Source organism: Protopterus annectens, chromosome 14.part0 (assembly GCF_019279795.1).
Source record: "Protopterus annectens isolate FY-2018-M chromosome 14.part0, PAN1.0, whole genome shotgun sequence".
Taxonomy (NCBI): domain Eukaryota; kingdom Metazoa; phylum Chordata; order Ceratodontiformes; family Protopteridae; genus Protopterus; species Protopterus annectens.
In genome coordinates, this window is record NC_056748.1 from 444,340,654 (window position 1) to 444,368,253 (window position 27,600).

General features: G+C 42.8%; 1 protein-coding gene across 1 annotated transcript in view; it reads left to right on the forward strand.

Annotated features, from left to right (window-relative positions):
* The window catches only part of EVC2 (EvC ciliary complex subunit 2), a 1,983,677-nt gene that overhangs the window by 314,224 nt on the left and 1,641,853 nt on the right, over nucleotides 1-27,600 (forward strand). Inside the window, exon 3 of the mRNA XM_044056208.1 lies at nucleotides 25,717-25,892. Coding sequence (XP_043912143.1) covers nucleotides 25,717-25,892 — 176 coding nt within the window. The remainder of the gene's footprint in view (nucleotides 1-25,716; nucleotides 25,893-27,600) is intronic.

The following is a 27,600-nucleotide window of genomic DNA, read 5'->3' on the forward strand; positions in this document are numbered from 1 at the left end:
ACTAACACTAAACCTTGAAGAAAAACTCATAAAAAACTGGGACTCGTATAGAAACAAACATTTTTTTTTACTGCAGCAACCAAAACTACCCTTGCAAAAACATTTTTACTTCCTTCTCTTCTGTATGGTGCCCCTGTCTTAACTAACTTACAAAATTCTACCCTATGCAAGTTGGAACAGTGCTACAAGAAAGTTGCAAAGTTTGTCACAAACTCTAAATATCACACACACCACTGTAAACCACTCCTAGAATTAAACTGGCTTTAACTACCCAACCAACTTGCCTTTATTCAGCTATCCACCTTGCACGACCTTATTTTCAAGCCTACTGCCTGCCCTGCACTAACCAATATAGTCGCACTTTGCACACTAAATTGATCCCTATGATCAGAAGACAAAAATCTCAAAACCCTCAAGAAAACCTGGTCAGTCTCTGTATTCATACTCTGTCTCCATACATTGGAATTCACTACCTCTAGCTACCAGGTTTATTCCTGGCCTAACCCATTTCAAAGCCTCTTTAAAAAAACTCAGCTCAAAAATACATAGCTCTGCTCCTGCATAAAGCCTGCCTAATGCTCAGATCTTCCTCTTCTGTCACATTTCAATCCTGCACAGACTGCAAGATCCTAAAGCTCTTCTAACTCCTCTGCTTCTATACCGTATTCTTAAGCTGCTGCTCACGCTTTTATTGCTTCTGTCCTTCTTAACTCTCGCTATATGTCTGCATCAATAACTTTCTGGCTGCTATTTCTGTATCATGTATGATGAGAGTGACTATTATCATCTGTAATATTTTAACTGTATAGAACTGTTTAGATGTGTAGTAATATATTACAGCATCTTGTAGCAGTTTATTCTTTCAATTTATTTTTTTGTATAGTACTTCTAATGTAATCTTTATTGTATTGGATTAATACTGTATTTGCATTGTACTGTATGAGGAGCTTTTCTCCCCAGGCCTCTGCTGAAAACAGGTTCTGTAGATCCTGTCAGACCACCTCAGTAAACAAATGTCAAATAAGTAAATAAAATAAATAAAACAGCACTGTCCATGGCCAAGAATACAGCTTCTATGGGACCTGACAATATCTTTGGCTGTGTTCTACATGAACTACAGAGTGAACTGGCACCTCACTGTGCACCCCTATTCAGTCACAGCCTCGCCTCAGGCTTTGTCCCTACTGAATGGTGCACTGCTGCAGTCATTCCTCTCCACAAAGGAGGAGCGACTACAGACCCTGGGAACTATCACCCCATTAGACTGATGAGTCTGATATGCAAATCTATGGAACGCATCATCATGGACCTAATAAACAAGGATATAGGGAATCTCCAAACTCTGGATCCCACACAGTTTGGTTTTGTGAAGGGTAGATCATGCCTGCTCAACTTGGTTGACTTGTTTGAGTCACGAACAACAAGAGTCTTTGCATGTATGGCAGCTGCAAGGACTCAAACCAAGACAGAATGCAAAATAAAAAGGAGACCAGTAGCTGTAGCACCAAATTGCTTTATTAGGCTAGTAGTAAAAAACTACATAACCATAGAATGAAGATCCATGTAGACCACTGTTCCTATTGTTCCAAAATAACTAAATCCAAAACTTTTAGTAGTAGAAACACTGGTCATGTTTTTGATATTTCTTTTTATGCCAGCTGTCAGTCAGATTGGGTAATTTTTTTGGCTACATGCCAGTGTTTGGCATTCTGTTTAGGGCAAAATTCATGTCCGTTGAAGTTTCGGATGGTGAACGTTTCTGTGACATTAGACATAAGAAAAACACGAATGCCTTATACAAACATACTTTAATACATCCGGCTGCTTCTTTTAATTTTGTTATTATTGACAGAATAAGAGCACACAGATCCAACAAAGTTGGCTGGCATCACATTTTGAATCAAAAAGAGAAAAAGTGGATCATTAAATTAGGGGGATTATTTCCCCCAGGATTAAACAAGCATCTTTAATTTGATCAGGCTTGCTAGTTGTTGCTGAAGCACCTACCAAGGGGAGAAAACGCTGGGAGAAGAAAAGGAGCCACTTTTGTGATTTTAAGCATTTTCTTCTGATTTTTTCTTAAGTTTTACTGCTTTGCTGCCTACATTTTGGCATTTTCTGACTTGCTAAAGTTTATATCTGTAACAGTAACAGTACTTGGAACACATCTAGAGCCTGTTTACGGCATTTCCTGTGTTGCACTTAATTTAAAATCGTTTTTTTCTCTAAAAACTGCATTTTACCTGATTTTGGCCTAGCACCCAAGTGTGGGGTCATTTATTGCACTGTTGTGATTATTTTGCTGCTTGTGTATCTCTGCTACCTTTAAACTACAACAAAAAGAAAAAAAAAACTTGCTTTTTTCCCCACTTTCTGAAAGTTAAGAAAGTTCATTTACAGATTTGCTGTTCTGAACTGTTTGGAAGTTTCTAGAAGGCCAGTGCTTGCTTGGGCTAACGGGAAGTGTCTGTGTTCATCAGTGGGAGTGGTTAACACTGAACAGCCTGCCTGTCCCTGGAGGAGTGGTTACTACCTAGAAGCTGTAGTTTTATTGGCCATTTTGGGTCAATTCTAAACTCCTTGATCTCTCTCTCTTAAAACCCTACAACTCTCTCTTTGCGCGGTTTTGCGCACTGAGCAGCGTCGGGCAGCGCCGCCTAAACAGGTTTAAACTATTCCAGGCTCCACAAAGTCTGCTCTTCACTTTTTCCCTTAGAACTGTTCAAACTCTCAAAGTAATCACTCTATTCTCTTTCTAAAGCCCTGCACTTGCTCAGCTCTTATAAGGAAACACTAACTAACTAAAGCACTACACCCTCCTTGACTTCTCATAAGTAGTAGGCTCCCGATTGGTCCTTCCTGATAGTTCCCTTCCCTAATCTGATCAGTAAAAAAACAGTTCCCTATACTAATCTGGTATGTACAAGGGTCAGTTTCAAGGTTACTCTCCAGTCCAGCTGGTGAATCTGGGAATTTTGAGGCAATGTTACAATTGCCTTATGTACACAGACAACCCTCTCCTCCTTCCAACAAACTCTAATACATGTGAGAGATGCAGTTACACAGCCAAACTGGAGGCAGATCTCTCTCAACCCAAGACTGGCACAGTCAGTCAGGAGGAAAAGGTAACCACCCACACCACAAATCCAGTCTCACACAGACCTATTGCATCTGCATACCCAACACATAAACACACAAAAACATACTCGGAGGCTCTAAATAAAAATCTGCCTAAACAGCAAAGACCTCCTAAGCAGATATCCAAAAAAACAGCCACCCCTCAACAATACCCATGAATCACATATCTCACAAAATCAGTGTACCTCACAGTCACAGCCCTTAAGGTCAAAAACACACCAAATACACTTGTTATAGGGGACTCTATTGTCCGGAACACTGACGTCCCGCTCACCAGACTGAACAAGGAGAAGGTCACTGTAAGCTGCCTGTCGGGTGCCAGGATCCGCCACATAACGCAAGCACTCAGGTCACTCCAAAGCAAGTACAAGTATGACTCCGTCATTGTCCATGCTTGTGTGAATGACCCGAGACGTACCTCCCTGGACTACATGAAAAGAGACATAGAGGAGCTCTCTGACCATGTAGCCCAGGCTGGTATGACCCTGAACTTGATAGCATCTTGCCCTCACCAAGAATGATGCCACAATATGAAGACAAAATGATCAGTTTCAACAATTGGCTAAAGTATTGGTGTCATTCAAAGGGGATCCAGTGTCTGTCACCCTGGGATGACATGCTCGACAAGCCATGTTGCTTCGCTAGGGACAGCTTGCACCTGTCACCCTTAGGCTTTCGTATACTGGCCAAGGCTCTTCCCACTCCCATAGTGCCTTTTTTAGGCATGGCTCAAAGGACAAACCCACCTCCATAGACAACCCAAGGATAAAAAAACTAAAGGTAATGCTACTCAATGCCAGAAGTCTAAACCTCAAGATGCACGCACTCGAGGCTCTCCTCAGTATGGAGAAAATCGATGTCTGTGCAGTAACAGAAACCTAGTAAAAGGCTCCTGAGAGCACCCCAGCACTACCAGGTTATAACTCATACCATGCGTTTCGGCCCCAAAATTCGGACTGAAGCACAAAAGGAGGGGGAGTATCTATATTCATCAAAGATACCTACACCTCCAGGTTAGTGGCACTGCACGAAGCATCGGAAACCATCCATGTGCAACTAACAGTGGGCAAAACTGCCTTTCAGTTTGTAGTCTGCTACAGAACACCCTCCCTATTACAGGAACCCCACTTGGCATTCCTGAGAACACTGGAGAATATGAAGGTCTCTCCAAACACTATGTTATTGGGTGACTTCAACTACCCAAACATTGACTGGGAAAACTACTCAAGCCCAAACACCCTCGCCCAACAGTTCCTTGAATTTATAAACTCTAACACAATGGAACAACTGGTCACCATTCCCACAAGAGGGAACAACATATTGGACCTGGTCATCACCAACATGGGGACTCTATGTTCCACACCAGAGGTAAACCCCTCATTGGTAAAATCAGACCATAAACAAATTTCCCTGGACATCCATATCCCGTCCCCACTCCCAGCCAAGGAAATCACTGTAAAGAATTTCTCAAAAGCCAACTTTGCACTTCTCAAAACTGAGGTGGAATCCTTCAAAGCCCCTGGGCCAGAGGATAATACAGCCCAATCCGCAGAATCCTTTACAAATGCATTCTATGAGCACCTGCAGGAATGCATGGATCGTGCTATCCCAAATAAAACCAAGATTCACTCCTCCAAAAACAGGAGACCGGTCTGGTGAACCCTGGCCATAAATAAGCTATACAACAGAAGGAGGAAGCTACTAAATGACAGAGCAAAATCCCAAAAAGGGAAGGCACCTCTGATCAGTATTAGCAAGAAACTTCGATTCCTCATAAAATCATCAAAGGCCAGTTTCGAAAGAAAAATTGCCCTGGACACTAAAGATAATCACAAGGCCTTCTTTAGGTATGTCAGGAACATGGGCGGAAACTCCCAGATATGCTCTGAATTGTTGCATAACGGTACAAAATATACCAAACCTACAGACATAGCCAACATCCTGGCAGACAGATTCAGCGCAAACTCCCCCCCCTTCCCCCCCAAAGGAGCAAATGCCTATCCCAACTGAATGTAACCTCCCTGACATCACAGATGCACAGGTGAAAGCTGCCCTCTCCAAAGCAAAAAACACAGCATCTATGGGACCGGACGGTGTCCCAGGCTGTCTCTTACACAAGCTCCAAGAAGAACTGAACCCTCACATTAAGTCACTGTTCAAACTTAGCCTTACTACAGGATATATACCCAAAGAATGGCGTACAGCTACAGTGGTCCCACTCCACAAAGGTGGTGCCACAACGGACCCCGGAAACTATCGCCCCATAAGGCTGACTAGTCTGGTCTGTAAAGCTATGGAGCATATTATCATGGAACTCAAAAACAAAGACATTGGGAGCCTCCAGACACTGGACCCTACCCAATTCAGCTTTGTTAACGGCAGATCTTGCCTCTTAAACCTAGTTGATTTCTTTGAAACCGTTACCAAAGCCATAGATGAGGGCAAGGTAGTCCACACAGCCTACCTGGACCTCGCAAAACCCTTCGACACAATACCCCACTCGGGCATCATAAATAAGCTTACCAGCTTAAATATCAACCCCTATATCACAAGATGGGTTGCAAACTGGCTCAGAGATAGAACCCACATGGTCAGAATCGCAGATGCCATGTCCGAATCCAAACCAGTTACAAGTGGTGTCCCACAGGGCTCAGTTCTGGGACCTCTCTTGTTCGGTATATACTTCTCTTGGTACATGCCAACACAGGGGGATCATGGCTGACAAAGTTCGCAGATGACTGCAAACTGGGGGCCATAATCGAATCTCCAGCTGACATAAGCATCCTCCCAAAGGGTCTCACAGAGACGGATGCTTGGTGCCAGAGCCACGGCCTCAAGCTAAATGCTAAAAAGTGCATAGTCATCCCCTTTGGGAAAAACAAGGTGCCCACAAATTGCCACATATGTGGTAATCCATTAAGTACGGAAGAAATAATTAGGGATTTGGGGACCAACGTAGATAGTAATCTCTCCTTTGATAATCACGTTGCCAAAGTGGTTAGAAAGACCTTCTATATAGCCCACCTTATCACGAAAGGGTTCGCATCTAGATCAAGAGAGGTCATTGTGCCCCTCTACTCATCATTCATCAGGCCCATAATTGAATACAATGCCCCTTTTGGGATGTACCTTACCCGACACCTGCAGCTACCGGAGAGACCCCAAAAGTACCTCACCAAGAGGATCATGGGCTACAAACAGATGTCCAAGTCCCTTAGAGCTACATGCTCCAGGGACCTAAACCTCAGCACAAAAATAAATAGGACATGCTGGAGGGACAGATTAATTTACCAGAGGCTCCCCTCACTCTGGAATAGAATCCCAATTCATGTTAGACATAGCCCCTCGCTGAAATCTGGACGCGTGGATGGGAAATCACTAATTCACCCCTGGGATCTCTTCTGTGTCCCTGCTAGGACAGAGGCACAGTAAACTAATCTTAAAAGGGTTCCTTCTGTGACCTACTTTACAGAGGCACAGTAGGCTAATCTAATAGGGAGGCGGACGCCAAATACACTCTGGCTAGGCTTATAAATGCCCTAGGGCAGATAGCCTAGTATCTACCTATGAACCTATGTGATCTTGATTACCAGCTATATATGAGGAATTGTTTGATACTAACACATTGACACTGAGGAAGGCATAGCAGTTTTTTGCCGAAACCGGTCTGTATGTATCTTCATTCTATGGTTATGTAGTTTTTTACTACTAGCCTAATAAAACAATTTGGTGCTACAGCTGCTGGTCTCCTTTTTATTTTGTTTGAGTCAGTCACCAGGGCTGTGGATGAAGGCAAGGTGGTTCATACAGCCTACCTTGATCTGGCCAAGGCCTTTGATACCATTCCCCACTCAGGAATAATAGAAAAACTCACTAAGCTAGGCATCAACCCCTATATCACTAGGTGGGTTGCAAACTGGCTCACAGGTAGAATCCACAGTGTAAAAGCAGCTGACTCCAAGTCAGACTGCCTACCAGTCATGAGTGGTGTCCCACAGGGTTCGGTCCTGGGTCCTCTCCTGTTTGGTATCTATTTCTCTGAAGTCCAGGCCAACACAAAGGGACTCTGGCTGGCAAAGTTTGCAGGCAATTGCAAGTTGGGAGCTATTGTTAACTCCCCAAGTGATGTTGACATCCTACAGAAAGGCCTCAATGAGACCAACAACTGATGTCAGGACCATGACCTTAAGCTCAATGCCAAAAAATGTGTTGTCATCCCCTTTGGGAAAAACTCAGTTCCCATGAATTACCACATCGATGGTAGTTCACTGAACGCAAAAGACGTTATAAGAGATCTGGGAACACAGGTTGACAGCAACCTCTCTTTTGACCACCACATTGCCACTGTGGTCAGAAAGTCCTTTTATGTGGCACATCTCATTACTAAGGGTTTTGCATCCAGGAAGAAAGAGGCCATTGTTTCCCTCTACTCTTCCCTCATTAGGCCAGTCATTCAGTACAATGCCGCAGTTGGCATGTACCTCACTAGACACCTGCAACAACTGGAGAGGCCACAAAAATACCTCACAAAGAGGAACCCAAGCCTTAAACACTTTTCCTATATGGACAGACTCAAAAAAACTCCAACTGTTCTGTCACATATCGCCTACTTAGAATTGATCTCTGTTTGACTTACAAAGCCATGTCTGACCCAGCTCTGTTAGAAATGCTACATCTAAAGAAATACCAATCCCTCCACCCCATACGCTCCAGAGACCTCAGCCTCATTACCACAATCAACAGAACGTGCTGGAGGGACAGGTTCGTAACACAGAGACTGCCCATGCTATGGAATAGACTTCCCATACATGTCAAATAGAGCATCTCACTGGCCCTCTTCAAAAGAAATCTTGATGAGTGGATGGGAAATAGAAAATTCACCCTGGGGATCACTCCAGTAGCTCTGCTCGACAGAGGCACTGGGAACTAAGGTTGGGTGGGATGATGCCAGGATAATCCTATGGGCTAGGCTTGTAAAGGCTACAGGGCCATTAGCCTAGTGCATACCAATGAACCTTTTTGTCAGACCAGCATGACACTAGGTCTGTTCTTCCAACTTGAGCAGATTTGTACCTAGTCAGTGACAACCTGCGTTTGTTTTCATTAGACATTTTTGATAATTTGTTGAATTGGCTTTAGTCAACTGTTAACTTAGATATGCTCAGGTGAATGGTATATCCACACACAAAAGATTTGTATCAGTGCCTTTGAGAAACTGATACAATATAAGGACTTTCATACCCACTGTGTGTATTGTTTAGGGCCCAACTACTGTATGTACACTTGTAGTATCTGTGCTGATCTTAGTATAAAAGGAAGTTAGCCTTCCAATTGTATCTAGAAAGAAAAAAGCTTTTGGTTGCCACCAAACAATGTACCGCATATGCTAAACAACAGAATCACACATTGACAGATGTACTCTCCAAAAAGAAAATATATATTGAGAAATGCAGGCTGATGCTAAGAGATAAGGTTTGAAAGGCTGCTAAGCTACTGAGTATATAGAGTCTTCCTCAGTAACAGGGAACCAGCTTTGCAGAGGTATTTTAACAGCCTCCAGACCTGATGTTGTTTCATATGACACCTCTGGCATTTCTACTCGAGAGGCTGCCATTCTTTACACAACCTGCTGGACTCAAATAGTTATTCTATTTTAGATGGGCATCAAATCCAGGCGTCTGACTGTGATGAGTGTATTGTATTTATGGAAGGTGTGGGTGGTAAACAAGGATGTTCACAGCTCCAAGATGCAGCTCAGGGATAACTCCCATTAGTTTGCAAATCCCCAACAGCAAACTATTCAGCTAGAACTCTCACATTCAAATAGTGGGTATCTACCATTTCTCAGGTTCTGCTAATTGGCAGATGTTTCCTCCAGCAACCTTTCATCTTACCCCACAAGATAGATTTAGGCTGGCACAGGAGTTACTGCTTTTGATTTGGAACCTGCAGCCTGACCCAAATCAACCAACCATTGTTTGTGGTGTTTTGTCTATATGTATAGCAAACAGTACAAAGAAAGAAAGAGACCTCTCCAGAAAGAGCTAGTTTATTTATATATTCATTGGCTGAGTAGGAATTGAACTACATGTCCCAGCTTTCCTCACCTCTTGGGTGTGATAAATGATGAAGATACCTTGTTGTCTAGGATGCCAACCTCCAGAGGACCTCTCATTTGAAAATACTGTGACCTTGAGGAGAGTGATCATTTTAAATGTGAAACCAAAGAGGTATCATCTCATCCCAAACCACTAGCTCTGCCTCCAATTTTGGAAGCCACACAGGGTGACTGTGAAGCGACATCTACTGGAGCAAGATTCACAACTTCATACTCCTAAGAGACCTGACCTTTTTTATAGGATCATAGTGTGCTAAGTTCATTTACAAAAATCCAGTACCAAATCTAGCTGTAGTATTCTTGGATTGTTTTGAAGGAGATAGACTGGATCCATTGCAAAGTGTTCTTACTAATTATTGGGAGAGCAGGATCACTGAGACCTAAGTTTACACCTCAGCAACCCTAACCTTCATAGTCCCAAGGAGTCAGATGAACATAATTGTCAGTGTGAAGTGCCCAAAATCTTATGAAAGCAACAGAAGGAGTGGCAGATGAAACTCTGAGCACTAAAATTGTGGGCAAGATACACACTGCTATGCAGGTGGGCAGTCATGCTATTAAATATGGATATGATGTTGTGGATGCAGCTTCCAAGTTGACTGCAGTGCATTATTTCCTGTGAAGACTTGTCAGGCTGAGGCTTTAGGCTCTGGCAGTAGAGAATAAGGTGTATCTGCTCAGTACTTTTGTTAATAAGAATTTTCTCCTTGATGCCCAGTCTCAGGAACTCTAAAAGAAGCTGAAGGAGAAAGGGAAATCTAAGAAATCAGTGAAGCAACTTTTCCTTTCCTTGATGCAAAAATGCAGAAGGAATTACCCTCCTAAACAAAAGCTTAACTTCTAGGGGCATGTTAAAGTGCAACAGCCAAAAACAGGAGGGCTACTCAAAAGAGAAAATGGCAGATTGATGAAAGAGGGAGGTCTAGAGCCCTTCAAGGCCACCCCCTAAAGAGCAACAGTCAGTCTGTACCACTTCTCACTCCACCTACATCAGAAACACCACCTTTGTCCTTAAGCCACACCATGTCTATCTTACAGCCAAAAAGATTGGAGACAAGCTGTTCCATTTTCCGTCAGCAATAGAACAATTTCACAAAAGATAAGTGAGTTCTGGAATGAAGTCTGTAAACTTCTCAGGCAACATGTAGTAGTTTACCCACAGTACAGGGCATCCTGTCCATCCCAAGGAAACATAAGTATCTATAGCTGTGCCTCTCATATATGACATGCATTTGTAGGGAGCCATAGACTGAGTTCTACAAGGGGAGGAAGAAGTTCATAGGTAGGTACTAGGCTATTGGCCCTTGGGCCTATATAAGCCTAGCCAAAAAGGTACCCTGGCTGTCGCCACCCAAGAAAATAATTTTCCTGTGCCCCTGTCGAGCATCCAATCATCAAGATTTTTCTTGAAGAGTGCTAATGAGGAACTTTGTTTGACATAGATAGGTAGTTTGTTCCACAGTATGGGAAGTCTCTGGGACAGGAATCTATCCCTCCATGTTCTGTTTATTGTGGTGACAAGGTTTAGGTCCCTAGAGCGTGTAGCTCGAAGGGATTGGGATTTCTTTAAGTGGAGCATCTCCAACAGCTCTGGGTTTGACATAGCTTTGTATGTTAGGCAGAGATTGCCTCTGAGTAGGCGATATGCAATGGAGTAAAGCCGGAGGCTTTTGAGATGGTCTACGTAGGACATCTGTTTGAGGCTGGTAATCCTCGTTGTGATGTATTTCTGCTGCCTTTCCAGTTGTTGTAGATGTCTTGCAAGGTACATAGCAAAAAGGGTGCTGTATTCTATAATGGGTCTAATGAGTGATGAGTAGAGGGGAACAATAACCTCTTTTTTCCTGGATAAGAAACCTTTTGTGATGAGGTGTGCCATGTAGAAAGATTTCCTGACTAGTGTAGTGAGGTGATTATCAAAGGAGAGACTACTGTCCACCTGTGTCCCAAGATCTCTTATCACACTTTCGGTGTTAAGTATACTACCGCCTATGTGGTTGTTCATGGGTACAGAGTTTTTACCAAAAGGGATGACAATACACTTTTTGGCATTCAGCTTGAGGCCATGGTTTTGACACCAGGCATCTGTCTCAATGATGCCCTTTTGTAGGATGTCCGCATCGTTAGGAGTTTTGATTATGGCTCCTAGCTTGCAGTCATCTGTGAACTTCATTAGCCAAAGACCTTCTGTGTTAGCATGTACTTCAGAGAAGTAGATACCAAACAGGAGAGGACCCAGAACTGAACTCTGTGGTACCCCACTTTTCACTGGTCTGAAATCAGATTTGGAATCTGCTACTTTCACAGTGTGGGTTCTGTCAGTAAGCCAGTTGGTAACCCATCTTGTGACATAGGGATTTATACCTAGTTTAGTGAGTTTATCTATAATTCCAGAGTGGGGGATGCTGTCAAAAGCCTTGGTGAGATCTAGATAGGCTGTGTGAACCACCTTACCCTCATCTACGGCTTTGGTGACCGCTTCAAAGAAGTCTGTCAGGTTTAGGAGACATAATCTGCCTTTTACAAACCCAAACTGGGTGGTGTCCAGAGTTTGGAGATTACCAATGTCATTGTTTATAGTTCCATGATGATACATTCCATAGCCTTGCAGACCAGGCTCGTCAGGCTAATGGGGCGGTAGTTCCCGGGGTCCATGGTGGCTCCCCTTTTGTGGAGTGGGATAACTGTCGCTGTGTACCATTCAGCGGGCACAAAGCCTGAGGTGAGGCTATTATTGAACATGGTACTTGGGTGTGGGGTGCCAGTTCATTCTGTAGTTCGTGTGGAATGCAGCCTGGGATGGTGTCAGGTCCCATGGATGCTGTGTTCTTGGCTTTGGAGAGTGTGCAGCCATGATTACAGGAACGCTGCAATCTTCCGGTATGGAGATGGGCCCTTTAGGGGGTGAGGGGGGGGGGTAAAGTTGAGGGGGGTAAAGTTAGCACTGAACCTATCTGCCAGGATGTTGGCAATATCAGTTGGTTCTGTATATTTAATGCCTTTGTGCTGTAACTCAGAGTAGATCTGAGAGTTGCCATTGAGATTCTTGACATAGCTATAGAATGCTTTGTGGTTGTCTTTAGAATCAGTGGCAATTTTGTTTTTGTAACTAGCTTTGGAGGATTTTATGAGGGATCTCAACTTCTTACTGAGGCTGAGCAAGGAGTTCCACCAATCATGGGATTTTTCTCTTTTTTTGGAACAGTTTCTTTCTTCTGTTGTAGAGTTTGTTCATGGCAGGGGACCACCAGATTGGATTCCTTTTTTTGGAGGATAGCATATTGGTTCTGTTAGGGATTGCATGATCCATGCACTTGTGTAAATGCTTATAAAGTGCATTTGTGTAGGATTCAGCAGTTGTACCTCTATTGTCTGTCTGCATGGGTGTCATGAAGTTTGCCACTTCTGTCTTAAGAAGTGTGAAGTTGGCTTTGGAGAAAATTTTTACAGTGATTTCCCTAATGGGGGGTGGGGGTGGGATGTGGATGTCTAGGGTGATTAGCTTGTTGTTTGATCTGACCAATGAAGAATTGACCTCTGGTATGGAACACCAGTTTCCCATGTTGGTAATGACCAGGTCTAGGATATTGCTTCCCCTGGTGGGGTGTGGATTAGTTGATCCAAGGCGTTGGAATTTATGAATTCCAGAAAACGTTGAGCAAAAGAGTTGGTACATGAGTAGTTTTCCCAGTTAATGGTGGGGTAGTTGAAATCACCCATTATTAGGCTGTTAGGTTGTATCCTAATATTTTCCAGTGTATCAAGAAATGAAGAGTGGGAATCCTGGGACATTGTGGGGAATCTGTAGCAAGCTACAGTTTGGATTGCATTCTTGCTCAGAGTTAGTTGCACTTGGATAATCTCGGATACCTGGAGGTGTGGATATCCTTAATGAATATGGACACGCCTCCACCTTTAGTGTTTCGGTCCAGGTTAGGTGGCCGAAAGGTGTGGTATGAATTATAGCCTGGTAATGCAGAGGTGCTCTCTGGAGCCTTGAACCAGGTCTCTGTCACTGCACAGATGTTGATGTTCTCCATTTTAAGGAGTGCCTCGAGTGAGTGCATTTTGAGGTTTAGACTTCTAACACTGAGTAGCATTGCCCTCAGATTTTGCTTGCTTGTACCTGTTATGGTGGTAAATTTGTCATTTGAACCTTGCCTAAAAAGGCACTATAGGGTTGCCAAGAGCATTAGCAAGTACTCAGAATCCCAAGGGCAACAGGTGTAGACCATCTCTGGCAAAGCATCATGGTCTGTCCATCATCTCATCCCAGGCAGACAGATACTGGATCCCCTTAGAATGAGTTACAGGTAAACCCCTACATAACTTGTTGGATTGCGAGCAGGCTCGCAGACAGGACCCAGAAAGTCAGGATTAGTGAGACCATCTCCACTAAGAGACTGGTCACTAGGGTGCCTCAGGGTTCTGTGCTGGGACCACTCCTGTTTGGCATCTAATTCTCAGAGGTAAAGGTTAATGTCAAGGGCCATTGGCTGACAAAATTCACAGATGATTGCAAACTGGGATCTATTATAGATTCCCCCATGCACAAACATCTTATAAGAAGGTCTCACACAGAATAATGACTGATGCCAAAGTCACGGATTAAAACTTAATGTGAAGAAATACATTATAGTGCTATTTTGGGAAAACTGCCACCCAGTCTAATAACTCAATGAGTAAAACATTTAAGAGTTGACAAGGTAGTCCGGGATCTGGGAGAATATGCAGGCAGTAATCTGGCCTTTGACCAACCTGTGGTGAAGGTAGTAAGAAAATCATTCTATGCTGCCCAACTTATGAGTAAGGGCATGGCATCCAGGTTCAAGGAAATCATAGTGCCACTTTATTCAGCCTTTATCAAACCCATCACTGAGTATTATACCCCCTTCAGCGTGTACCTGAGCAGACATATGCAACAGCTGGAAGACCCACAAAGATTGCTTCCAGGAGAATCCAGGGTATGAATGCACTATCCTGTACAGATTGCCTTAAAGACCTATCTGTATATTCAGTCTTCTACAAGTTACTGAGAGGAGATGCAAGGCATTCTCGTATCCAGCTGTGATGGATCTTTTGCACATCTGCAAAATGAACAGCTTCAGAATCACTGGATCCATGGATTTAAATGTTGCTTTTGGTATAAATAACTCATGTTGACGAGACAGATGTGTGTCTCAGAGGATCCCCATGCCTTGGAATTCCTTACCCTGTTTAAGCGTAACCTTGACCAGTGGGTTGGAAACCATAAATTCACTCTGGGTCTGGCCACATGTCTCTGATAGAGGTAGAAAGTAACCAAACTAACATCTCCCCCACATAACCTTTAGAAACTTCCTAACTAACATACCCCTCTAAATTAATGCCCATGATACATAGGGACACCATTGGGTTGGATTATATGGCTTGTAAAGACCCTGGTGGTTGTGTCTAGTATATACCTATGAACCTAAATGCATTTTTCCAGGGCAGAGCACTGAAGAAAGACTAAGTTATGACTTGCTAATTTCTGAGAATTCTGGAGTAAATATCATTGGCGATTCTAATGGTACCTTTATCATGACTGCATGTGAGGAAACTACATCGATTCCTGTGAAGTTCATGGAATAGTATGAACAGTCACTGGAGAACCATATTGCAGTTCTGAATTTCTTGAATTTTAATGATGTGCTGTTCATGTTCAGAGTAATCAAGGGCTTCTTTTCATACAGCCTGTTCCAAACCAGACCTTGACTATGAGGACTTCAGATCCAGACTGGGGGGCTCACACAGTGGATCTCAGGGTTTTGTACACTTACTTCAGAAGAGTCCCTACTGGTCCAGATGACCATGAGGGCTGTTTACTTTCTATCGTGAGAGTGCTGTAGTGGAGTGGATAAATTAAGCAGAACCCCTGCATACCCTCATGATTACATGTTAGAGATGCATTATGGGATTGCACTTGCAGGTGTGGTATGCTAGAGGTAGACCTCTTTGCTTCTGCTAGCAACAGACAACTGCAGAAGTTGCAAATCTGCTTGGGCAGTGAATGTCTTCTTCCTGAATGGAGGAGGTCTGTTTCCCTATGCTTTCCCTCCTATACCATTATTTTCAGGCTAGTTCTGAAAATAAGACAGAAGAGACTGAAAAGTACAGTTTTGTACCTACCATAAATGTAGATATTCGAAGATCCACATTGCTGCAGTCCTTACTTATGGGTAGTCCGCTGTCCTCGGTCGGCCCAAATACCAAAGTATTAGGCTGACGTCGGTCATGGGCGCCTAGATCTGACATCAGAGCGTCAGGGTATAAAGGCGCATGACCGACGTCATATCCTCAGTCTTTTCTTGCCCCAGATGTCAGAAGGCCATACCAGAAAGGCCACAGCCAAAAATAGAATACCTCTCAATAAACATGCCCAACAACCACCATCCCCTAAAGCATAGCACCAAGTCAAACTACAGTGGGGAAGGAGGGAGGGTAAATTGGACTGCAGCAATGTGGATCTTCGAACATCTACATTTATGGTAGGTACAAAACTGTACTATGTTCTTCATCTCACATTGCTGCAGTCCTTACTTATGGGTAGAATCCCAAAGCAACGGGAAAGGGAGGATGGTAAAAATCATAAAGCATTAGGGGCCGCTAAAATGCCCTGTAAAATAGCAGTGGCAAATCCAGCCCTAGACTTAGAATAAAGAGGAAGGTGGTAATGTTTAGAAAAGGTATGCACTGAACTCCAAGTAGCTGCCTCCAAAATGTCTTTTGTAGCTACCCCCCTTAGAAAGGCCGTAGAAGTAGCAGTAGCCCTAGTGGAATGAGGCCTGATTCCAGCAGGAATCTCCTTACCATGATGGGAATAACAGAAAGAAATACAAAACCCAATCCATTTAGAAATAGTTTGTTTTGAAACAGGTTTACCCTGTGAACCCAAAGCAAAAGAAACAAACAACTGCTGAGACTGTCTGAACTCCTTGGTTCTGCTCAAATAATAACGCAACTGCCTGTGAATATCCAAAGTATGCAAAACTTTCTCCCCTTTATTTTGGGGTTTGCATAAAAAGTAGGCAAATGAATAGTTTGATTTAAGGCCACACTAGAAACCACTTTAGGCATAAAGGAAGGATTAGTACGCAAAGATACCCTATCCTTATGAAAAATCAGGAAAGGCTCCACTGCCATGAGGGCCTGTAATTCAGAAACCCTTCTTGCAGAGGTAATGGCCAACAAAAAAAGCAGTTTTCCATGACAAATACTTTAACTCGGCAGTAGCTGCAGGCTCAAAAGGTTGTAGAGTAAGTTTTTCCAACACAAAATTGAGATCCCAAGCAGGAGTAGGAGCTCTACGTGGGGGTCTTATATTCTGTGCCCCTCTAAGAAATTGCTTAAACCAAGGATGAGAGAATAAAGGAGGGTCACAATCATAGTGAGCAGAAATGGCTGCAGTATGGACCTTTATTGAGGAGAAAGACAAACCCTTGTCCAATAATTCAGTAAGATATTGAAGAGCAACACTTAAATCAGGTTTGGAGACATCAAAGTCCTTTCCTTTGCTCCAAATAAAAAATCTCCTCCATTTATCAGCGTAAACTTTCCTGGTACTAGGCCTCCTGGCCTCCAAAATAACATTCAAAACTTGTTGTGGAAGCTGAGACCCTCCAGAGTCTAAAACAGAATATGCCAGGCTGTTAGATGCAGAGACTGAATCTTGACATTGAGGAAGTGACTGTCCTCTTGTGACAAAAGGTGCGGAATCAAAGGCAGAGGCCATGGAGGTTCTCGCACTAAACTCCTCAGTAGTGGGTACCAGTGTTGTCGAGGCCAATCCGGTGCTATCAAAATCATGGTTGGCTTGTCTTGTCTGGCCTTCAAAAGTACCTTGGGAAGAAGAGGCAGAGGTGGAAAGGCATATACATGCAGATTGTTCCAACTGAATGATAGAGCGTCCACCTTCCAAACTGTGTGATGAAACATTTTTGTGCAAAACTTTGGCAACTGGTAATTTAGTGGAGAAGCGAACAGATCTATGTCTGGAGTTCCCCATAGCACTGTCAACTGTTGGAATACATGAGGATCCAATTTCCACTCGTGAGGATCCACTATTTGTCTGCTCAAGACATCTACTAAGGAGTTCTGTGCTCCTGGTAGAAACCTTGCCTGAAGATTGAGGTGTAGATTGAGAACAGTTTCCCACAGAATCATCGCTTGCCTGCAAAGAGGGTAAGAATGGGTTCCCCCCTGCTTGTTGATGTACCACATGACAGTAGTGTTGTCTGTTTGAATCAACACCTGCCCTGGGTGAAGTAAATCTTTGAAAGCCATCAATGCAAACTGGACTGCTAACATTTCCTTCAAGTTGATATGTAAATGTTGGAGTTTGACAGGCCACGTGTTTTGCACCCATTTTCCATTGAGGTGTGCTCCCCAAGCCTTGTCCGAGGCATCTGTCGTTAGAATCTGACTCGCCTCTGGCTGGGTCACAGAGAGTCCCTTGTTTAGGTGACATTCCTGAGCCCACCACAAAAACTCCTTCTGAATGCAAGGTATTATCTGAATGACAGTGTCTAGATCTTGGCAGTGCTATGTCCATACATTTTTGAGATACCATTGAAGCTTCCTCATATGCAATTTGGCATTGGGAAGCACCAGAATACAAGATGCCATGAACCCCAAGGCTTGAAGGACTGTCCTTGCAGTCAGCCTGGACCGTAGAGACATTTGATGGAAATAAAGAGAAAGGCTTCTTTGTTTGTCCGGGGTCAAAAAGGCCATCTGGGAAGCTGTATTCAGTCTCACACCCAGAAAGCACATGTCCTGAGAGGTTACTAGACTGGACTTTGTTTCGTTCACAGAATACCCTAGGCATCTTAACACTGCCATCACATACTGTAGATGATGAAGAAGTTCGTCCTTTTCTTGTGCAATAGTCAGGCAGTTGTCCAAATAAGGATAAATCTGTATTCCTCTTAGTCTGAAAAATGCTATTACTGGAGCCAGAATCTTTGTGAACACTCTGGGCGCAGTAGATAAGCCAAAGGGCAATGCAGAGAACTGATAATGTAAATTTCCAGCCCGAAAACGCAGGTACCTCCTGCAACTGGGCCTGATAGGAACATGAAGGTAAGCCTCTTTGAGATCCAGAGTAACCATCCAGTGATCTTTTCCCAACAGAGGTAAAAGTTGTTGTAAAGTCAGCATCTTGAACTTTGGAATGTCCAGGTAAGTGTTGAGGATAGATAAATCCAAAATTGGTCTCCACGTGTTCCCTTTCTTTGGAACTAGAAACAGGCGAGAATAAAATCCTAGGCCCACTTCTGACAGAGGAACTGGCTGTATAGCTCCTATTTGAAGAAGTAAAGAAATTTGTCTGTGAGCCTCTATCCTTTGCCGAGGAGGGACGTCTGGCATGCCTTTGAAAGGAGGCATGGTATGGAAATAGAACTTGTAACCTCGGTTTATAATGTCCAATACCCATTTGTCCTGGGTGACTAAATGCCAATTTTTCTTGAAAAGAGCCAACTTTCCTCCCAAAGGAGCTGCCAGGCAAGAAGAATCTGGCAGCTGAAAATGCAGGTCATTGGGCCTGTTTACGAAAGGACTGGCCCCTGCCCTCACCAGCAGATTGAGCAGGCGAACTCCATTGTCTCGACCTGAAGGTACTCTGAGCTCTGCCCCTACCACGTCTAGATCTACCCCTAGACTGAGAATCAGAAGAAGGGTACGTCCACCCCTTAGTAGGCCAATTTCTACTAAACTTTGGAGGTTGTACCTGCAAAAAATCTTTAACAGTCTGCATAGACTTAGCCTTGTCTTCCATTTTCTTTAAGACTGACTCCACAGGAGGACCAAACAAAACTTCAGATTGTAAAGGGGCATCCAGAATTCTAGACTTAACATGCTCAGACAAATTCTGATCCTTAAGCCAGGCGTGCCTACGAATAACTGAACCAGTGGCAGCCACCCTAGAAGAAGCCTGTAAAGCATCAAAACCACATTGCAAGGAGTGCTTACCCACCTGTTCAGAAACATGCACTATATCCTGCAATTCTTTACACTTTATGCCCTCCGCCAAAGCATCCACTTTAGATCCTAGCTGAGAAACGAGGAAATTCTGATACTTCAACATATGAAACTGGCAGTTCAAAGCTCTCATTGCTAAAGTAGAAGAGGTATACACCTTCTTACCCCATCTATCCAAAGCTCTAGCTTCCTTATCCAGAGGAACCGGATTCTTAACAACAGAGGCTCTAACACCCTTAGGCCCCTGACTAATAGTTTCTGGGTCCTCCCTAGGACTCTTATACAGATATTTATGAGCCTCAGGCACCCTGTAATACCTGTCCGGTTTAACTGGGGCAGGGGGCACAGAATCTGGATTAAGGGAAGCTTCCGAGAAAACATCTGAAACAACATCCAAAACCGGAGGTATAGCTAAGGGTCTATACTGTGGTAAAAACAAGAACTCCCTGAGTCTCTTCCGTGAATCAGAGTAATCCTGCCCCTCCCACTTAAAATGCTCCCTCATGGAATGCAGAGTTTCTGAAAATGAAAAATCCTCTGGAGGAGAAGCAGAAGGAGTGGAATCCTCTGCATCAGAATCAGAATAAGGAGGGAAATCTTGAATGTCTTCAGCAGAAGACTCTGAATCATCTGAGGCCTGCTCCAAACTTTCCAACTCTGGCTCCATCCTGGGCCTCTTATCAGGAGGGGGCATAGAACCTCTAATTAAAGTAATCAAATCCTCTGCCATTTTAAGCATGTGCTTTTTAGGCACAGACCCTGAAGAACCAGAACTGACACCAGAGGAAGGCAAGACAGACCTGCCCTTAGAAGTAGCCTTAGAAACAGTCGCAGAGGGCCTAACCACCTTAGGCATAGAAGGGAGAATAGTAACCTGAGAGGCCCCTTCAGCCTGACCTGCCTCCTGAGAGGTCACATCCTGTAAAATCAAAGTTTCCCCCTGGGACTCAACAGAAACTTCAGCCGGATCCCCCTGTTCAGCTGTAGCTTCTAAAGGTCCGGCGACCGAAACAGACGAATCATCCTGCCTAGGCTTTAAAGATTTGTCTTTGCGCTTCTTAGTAGAAGCAGGCGTCGGAACATCCGACGGCATATTGTAATTACACCTCTTGCCAAAGACTAACCTAGCGCAATCTAACCTCCGTTTTATAGTGCGCTTATTAAACCTAGCACAAAACCGACACTCAACTACGTCGTGCTCTGGTCCCAGACAAGGAATACAAAGCGAGTGGTAATCCCTATGCGGTATCTGTTTCCCACAAGAAATACAATTATTCACTTTTTCTGACATCCGGTAAGTAACTGAGGCAAGAAAAAACAAAAATATTCCCCAACGGGGTACTTAGCCCAACTTGGTATCGGTCTGAAACTCCGAAAACGAAAAATTTCAGAACGCCGAACGGCACTTGCAATGCTGCTTCTGCATCGGACCATGCGGCAAAAAAGACTGAGGATATGACGTCGGTCATGCGCCTTTATACCCTGACGCTCTGATGTCAGATCTAGGCACCCATGACCGACGTCAGCCTAATACTTTGGTATTCGGGACGACCGAGGACAGCGGACTACCCATAAGTAAGGACTGCAGCAATGTGAGATGAAGAACATCTGAAATTACTCCTTTCTAGCTAATGCAGAAACTACATTAGACTGTAGGGCAAAGACATAAAGATAAAGAATAAAGTGAGATGATCTTCGTAAGGGATGCCAGCAAAAACCTGCTCACCAGTCTGCAGGACTGGACACCAAAGGCAGATAGAAGGAGTACTTCCAGCAGTTTCTGAATGAAGAAGACACCGTAGAAGCTGTACTCCCTCAGATACAGCCTACAATGAGAGAAGAGGAGGAGCCAACCATAGAAGAATGTTGCCTCACAGCAAGAGGTTCTCCCGTTCGATTCTCGGCTGAAACGCCTTCTGTGTGGAGTCTGCTTGTCCTCCCCGTTGTCGAGTGGCATTCTTAAGGCATGCGTAAATGGAGTGTCTTTGTTGAAGGTTGGGCATCGTGAAAATCTGCCAATCATTAGCGGACCGGAGTTCCGCTGTGGCGACCCCTAACCAGGAAAAGCCGAAGGAACAACAACAACTAAGGAAAATGTAGTCCAAGAAAGCACCAGTCTCAGATGAGGTCACAGCAGATGTTATAAGATGCAGTGTGAGAGAGGGAATACTCATAGCAGCGTGGAGATAAAGGTGTGTGCCACATAATTGGAGAAGAAGCATACTAGTGTTACTGTTCAAGAACAAGGGGGACATTAACAACTGTGGGCAGTACAGAGCTATCGAACTCCTGTCACATTGCATGAAAGTTCTGGTGAGGGTGAATGATAAATGAATATGTGGAGTAGTAGAAGGTAAGAAGGGAAATGAGCAATTTGGATTCAGATGAGGATATAACACAACTGACCCGATGTTTGCAATGAGGTAGATGGTTGAGAAGAAGCTAAAGATGAGGAAAAAGTCCAACTGGGCATTCCTAGACTTGTAGAAAGCATGTGACAAGTTCCCAGTGCAGTGGTTCGAAGTCCCAGAAACATTGGTAGAATTCATGCAGGCTGTGTACAAGGACCCAGTGACTCAAGTATGAATGGTGTTCGGTCTCACAGAGGGGTTCCCAGTGGGAGTGAGTGTGCATCAGAGTTAGCTCTGAGCCCACTGCTATTCATACTGGTTATGGACTACATTAGCAAACAAGTCAGAGGGGACAGATCAAAAAGTTGCTCTGTGCAGATGATGTGACATACTTTGATCAAGAACTTCAGCAAAGGATAGGAGAATGGAATGCAAAAGTGAAGGCACATGGAATGAAACTGAGTGCAGATAAGACAGCTGTAATGGCAGAAGATGGTGGAAATCAGTAGAAGTTGAGAATTGAGATTGAAGATAAAAATAGCTAAACTGTTTCAAGTATCTTGGAGGTGTTGTTGAGGAGAAGGGAAGACTGAATGAGGAGGTCAAAGCTAGAATCAGAGGGACAGCAGCCAACTGGCACAATGTGTCAGTTGTAGTATATGCAGAAGAATGCCAAAAAGCTGAAAGGTAAGGTGTATAAAACAGTGGCGCCACCAGTGTTACTATATGGTACAGAAACCTGGGCAGTAAAGGCGAGCACTTGAGGAAGCTAGAGGTGATGGAGATGAAGTACCTGAGAAGCGTGGTAAGATATACACTGTGGGACAGATGAAGAAATAAGGATATAAGAGCAGAAGCGAAAGTAGCTCTAATTGCAGAAAAGGTCAGAGAATAGATTACCGTGGTGCAGACATATGTGCAGAAACATGGAAGACAATCTGGAAAAGAAGATTTTAGATAGACAGGAAGAAGGCAAGAGGAAACAAAGGGTATCCAGCAAAGAGGAGGATGGATTATTTGAGGGAAGACTTGTGACAGTCAGGAATGAGTGTTGAAGATGGCAGGAGAGTGGAATTGAAAGAGGTGGCGACTATTAACACGACACTCTGACCCCATACAGAAAATGGGGAAAAACAGGGTTGATGATGATGATGTTGATGGCCATGGCAGCATTAGCTGTCCATTTTGTTAGAAATGTAAGTGAGTAACCATACCTACTGCTTCAGCATGTGAACCTCTTGCATCTGAAAGGAGTCCTTGGTACACCCACAGCTGTCTACATTCAGACTAACAGCCTGTGTAATATGGCCTTGCTACAATTTAGGCACCTTTATTCAGAAAATGTTCTTAATGCAATAAGGGTGGCTAGGAGGCCAAGTACAGGAAAACTTACCCAGCCAAATCAAAGAGATTTTTCATGTAACGCCAAAAGAAGAGCCAGCACCCAAAATTGGTTGAAATATCTCTTTCTATAGAATTTGTCTGAGTTGCTTAGATGTAGGTTCAAGTAAACCATTGTCAAGGTACATTGTCATAGCAGTCTGCTTGGCCATAGAACCCCATTTAGCAATTATGCTGCTAGTGAAGCAGTTCATCAAAGACATGTTATCTCTGAAGACCCCCCCCCCAAAAAAAAAGGTCACTTAAGAACTGTATCTGCATTTTATTTTAGAGAAATTAATCCTACCTCCATTTGAGATCACGACTACAACACCCTAAAATTTAGTAGACCTCCCTCCTCATACCTTTTACCTCATCAAGGAGGGTATTGAAACTCTAGGCATTAATGAGAAAAAGCCTTTCTTAGTCTTCCACAAAGACAGACTAAGCTTGCATACAGCTTCCTCCTTCATGCCAAAACATTGTTACAGAACTGCCTCTAATCCAAGCCATCCACTTGCCATTTTTCTTCCACAACCCACTAAACACGGGAAAGGATTTTACCCTCCTGGAATGTTCCCACAGACAAATAAGGTATCACATTGATAAAAGCAAGGATTTTAATAGGATATATCAACTGTTTACTTAGATACAGACAAGGACAAAGGGGTTCTGGGAGTTGAAACTAAATATTTCAAAATTGTTGTCCTACTGTATAACTTTCTTAATATAATGTTTTGTAAAGCATTGCAATGACCCATCTGATCCTATTCTGCCAGGGATAGAGCAGCCACCACTGTCTTGTTTGGGGAGGCAGTGCATACGACATCCTTGAGTCAGCTTACAGGGTCCTTGGTGACTGTACACATTGTACAAATACAAAAGGCTGGATATTTAATCTAGAGCCACTGTGGGGTTTGCCTCTGCTATTCTAGGAGCTTCTCCGCTACTCCTTATGACCTTAGACTACCACCCATAACTGGGCAGATAAAGCTTTGGGAATCAACCCTTTTATGATAACTGGCACAATGATCCATACGAAGAACATACCATAGTCATGCATGGTACTACCATAAATGTAACTGTTCAAGTAGGATCATTTTTGCAATAACAGGTTACTCCTTTCATTCTTACTTTTTCCTCTATTTTGTGAAGCATCCTAGGGCTAGGGTAAGTTCCTAGTTCTTTTTCTTCCTCCTTTTCCACCATTCCTTTGGTTCCTGAAACTCCCCTTAAGGACTGTGGCCACCTGTTTGTCCAGACTTCCTTAAGAGGGCCACACATTTAAAATGTTTTCCTAGCTGACCCACAGGCTCAGTTCACAGTGGGATTCTTCTTTGTTTGAAGGTTTTAATACAATCTCTTTGGGGCAAGACAGAACTAAAGATGGCATTATCTGATGTCATTTTTGTACCAGGAGTATATAGAGGTGCCAGCAAAGGTGGAGTCAGCCTAGCCAGCGGTGGGTGGAAGGGTGTTTGAGTCTGGAAGACTGGCCAAATGTCAGGTGTCTTTTCAAACTTCTGTTATTATGGTACTTTGTATCAGCTGTACAAATATATGCATGTCTGCTGCAAATCCATAGAAGTCATAATTTTTTTTTTGACATGGGTCATCTCTCCACCATGCAGAGCTAGGATAAGTCCCAGAAATCTTCACCCACCCACAAGAGCTGGTGCTGGCCATCTCACTGCCTCTGTAAGTGCACAGTCTACAAGGACTGTATGGTACTGTTTTTAAGGCTTTTTGGGTCTCCCTTGAAAAGAGTCCATTGGCCTAGTGGGGCTAACCTTGTCAGCAAAGTGTAAATAAGTATTGTCACTTGCTTGATCACTCAGACATGATTCATATGCTTCAGCATGCTGGCTTAAGTTGATATTTGCTCAGAGTTTCACTTTGTATAGGGGAAGTTTCTGTATTTGCTTTTTTGTGACTTCTGGGTGACCCAAGATTACTGCAACTTTAAGAAAGAGCAAGGTGGATATTATACTTCTTCTCAATGATCTTTCTATGAAGCATAGTAACCTTACAGTGAGAATAGTAAAGTTTGAGGAGTATGCGGGGGAAGGTGGGGTGGAGCTGGCCCTCCACATGGTGGAAAATGATTACTTTGTATCACACACATACATAATTGAACAGTTCAGGTACATGCATTCTGAGAGACTGTACTTGAATAGTGGTTCATGATGTAACACCTGTGAATTAGGCTTTTAGGTAGTGATAACACGTATTAGATCAGTTTTTATAAACAGTCTATTAATGAATCATTGTTTTCATTGGTATTTATGTAACGGTAGTTCTTTGATATTTTTGCACATTAACCAGTCAGCTGATTCTAGTTTGCAAGGCTGTTGACATATTTTTTATACTGTTAAATCAAACATGTACTTTTATTTTAAATGGCATGTGCATCAGTCATTCTTAGGAAACATTTATTTATTGTGCATATAATGAAATGTTTTAAGCATATTTAAAGTATGATGTATTATAGGAGTTTTTAGATTTTGTGGTTAAATTTCCATCAAGAACTGGTATACAAAGCAAGACATTATTTTAAGTAGAGTTTAACAAACTGTCTTAGTTGAAGTTCTGAGCTTTCCATTTGCTTTGTAGTTTAAGCAGTCATTTTGCTGTTTTACTTAGAAACACTTGTAGAATATATTTATATGTAGCTGTTGTATATTAAAAGCAGATGCTAATAACTTTTTGTTTTATTATGTTTTATAGATCAGTATCTGTCAATATTAGATAGAAGGAAGGAGCTGTTTAAAGAGATGAATCTTGCTTTACCATCTGCTGCATCTGGTGGACCACAGAGCCATTCTATCTTTACCTTTAGTGGCTCATGGGGAAAAAGTTCCACTTTTTTGAGGAAACAACATGTGCTGCTTAACTATAAACAGGTTGGTTTAAATAGATGAGCGTATATAACATTAAAAAGCAGACACGAATGTTCTTTGAAACAGCAGTAACTGTAATCCTTGAATTTATCATAAATGTTCATTCCCACTGCCTCGGTAACATTTTGGGTTATCTTCCAACGTTACCAAGTACTGGCCAGCTTTCAAAAGCTCAGATTACCCTCCACCTCTTCTTATAACAGTTGATTGGCTCAGCATATCCTGAGAGGGAAGCCTACAGCTGTCACAGAAAGTGTGTTCAAGTTGTTTTCTGCCATTGAAAGAAAAAAGTTATCTGACTCTTCACATGATCCAGTGCTGATTTCTCCAACTTACTGCTCAAGTAAGCCCCATTTGGAGACCTCTTTTTCTCATTTTATTATTAGATTTATTATTCTCTTTCTATTTTTTATTTACAAATATGTATTTTAATGTTTTATTTGTGTTAGTGTTTGCAGTAATTTCTGTAGAAATTTCTACTTGTAGCAGTGTTTATTTAGCTTCTAGCTTTGACAAGTGTTTGTTTTTACTTTTTCTGAGGAAACTTTTAGTATTTTTCTCATAAGTACAGTGGATGTGTGTGATGTTAGACACTAGAGGCCAGTCTTTATTATTGTTACTCTGCTTTATTTTTATCTTTTTACAGAAACTTTTTTCAAAAGTTTTTTTTAGCATTCATGTATTATTTACTACACATATTATTCTGCTACCTGTGTTTTTAACCCGTGATTTTAACCTGAATTAAGTTATTTGAATGTGCTATGGAGATTTTAATCTCTCTGACAATGTAGATTAAATTGCTATTAAATAATATTTTATAGTAGTTTAATGTTATCGTGTGTAGAACTAGTTTTAAGCACTGGTTTGACGCATTGGTTGGTTTGGCGTTTGGACTTTGTGTACTGGAAATTGTTTAACTTCTGTTAGTTGTAAAATAATTCTGAATGCATTTCAGTCTGTTTTTGTGATAGCAGCACAATTTGGCAGAGTTTAGTTGAGCGGGAATGTACTATATTTATTCATATGTTACTGCTGTAAGCATTATCAACTGCCAGTGTGTCAGCATAACTACCCCATAATATGTAAGCTACACTTCTATAGAAATTTAATGATCACTGTACATCATTTTTTGTAAAATGTTTTCATTTTTTGTAAACTGTTTTTATAATTTGTGGAGCTTTTCTCCCAGGGCCTCCGCTGAAAATAGTATGTTCATCGGGGTCTACTTTAGAACACCGACACACCAGTTCGCCGACACTCAAACTACCGACACCAAATAACGGACAACACACAATACCGACAACGCAAAACACCGAACACCATTACACCGACACACTAAACGTAAACAACACATTACACTACATTACATATCCACTAGCCCTAACCCAAACCCTAACCCTAAGATCCGACACTACCACACACTTCCCTACCTGCACCCTAACCCTAACTCACTTAACCCACCCCTAACCTTAAGGTCCGACACTACCGCACACTTACCCTACTTGCACCCTAACCCTAACTCACTTAACCCACCCCTAACCCTAAGGTCCGACACTACTGCACACTTACCCTACCTGCACCCTAACCCTAACTCACTTAACCCACCCCTAACCCTAAGGTCCGACAGTACCAGACACGTACCCTACCTGCACCCTATTCCTAACTTACTTAACCCACCCTAAAACATAAACCCATCACTAACACACACTTA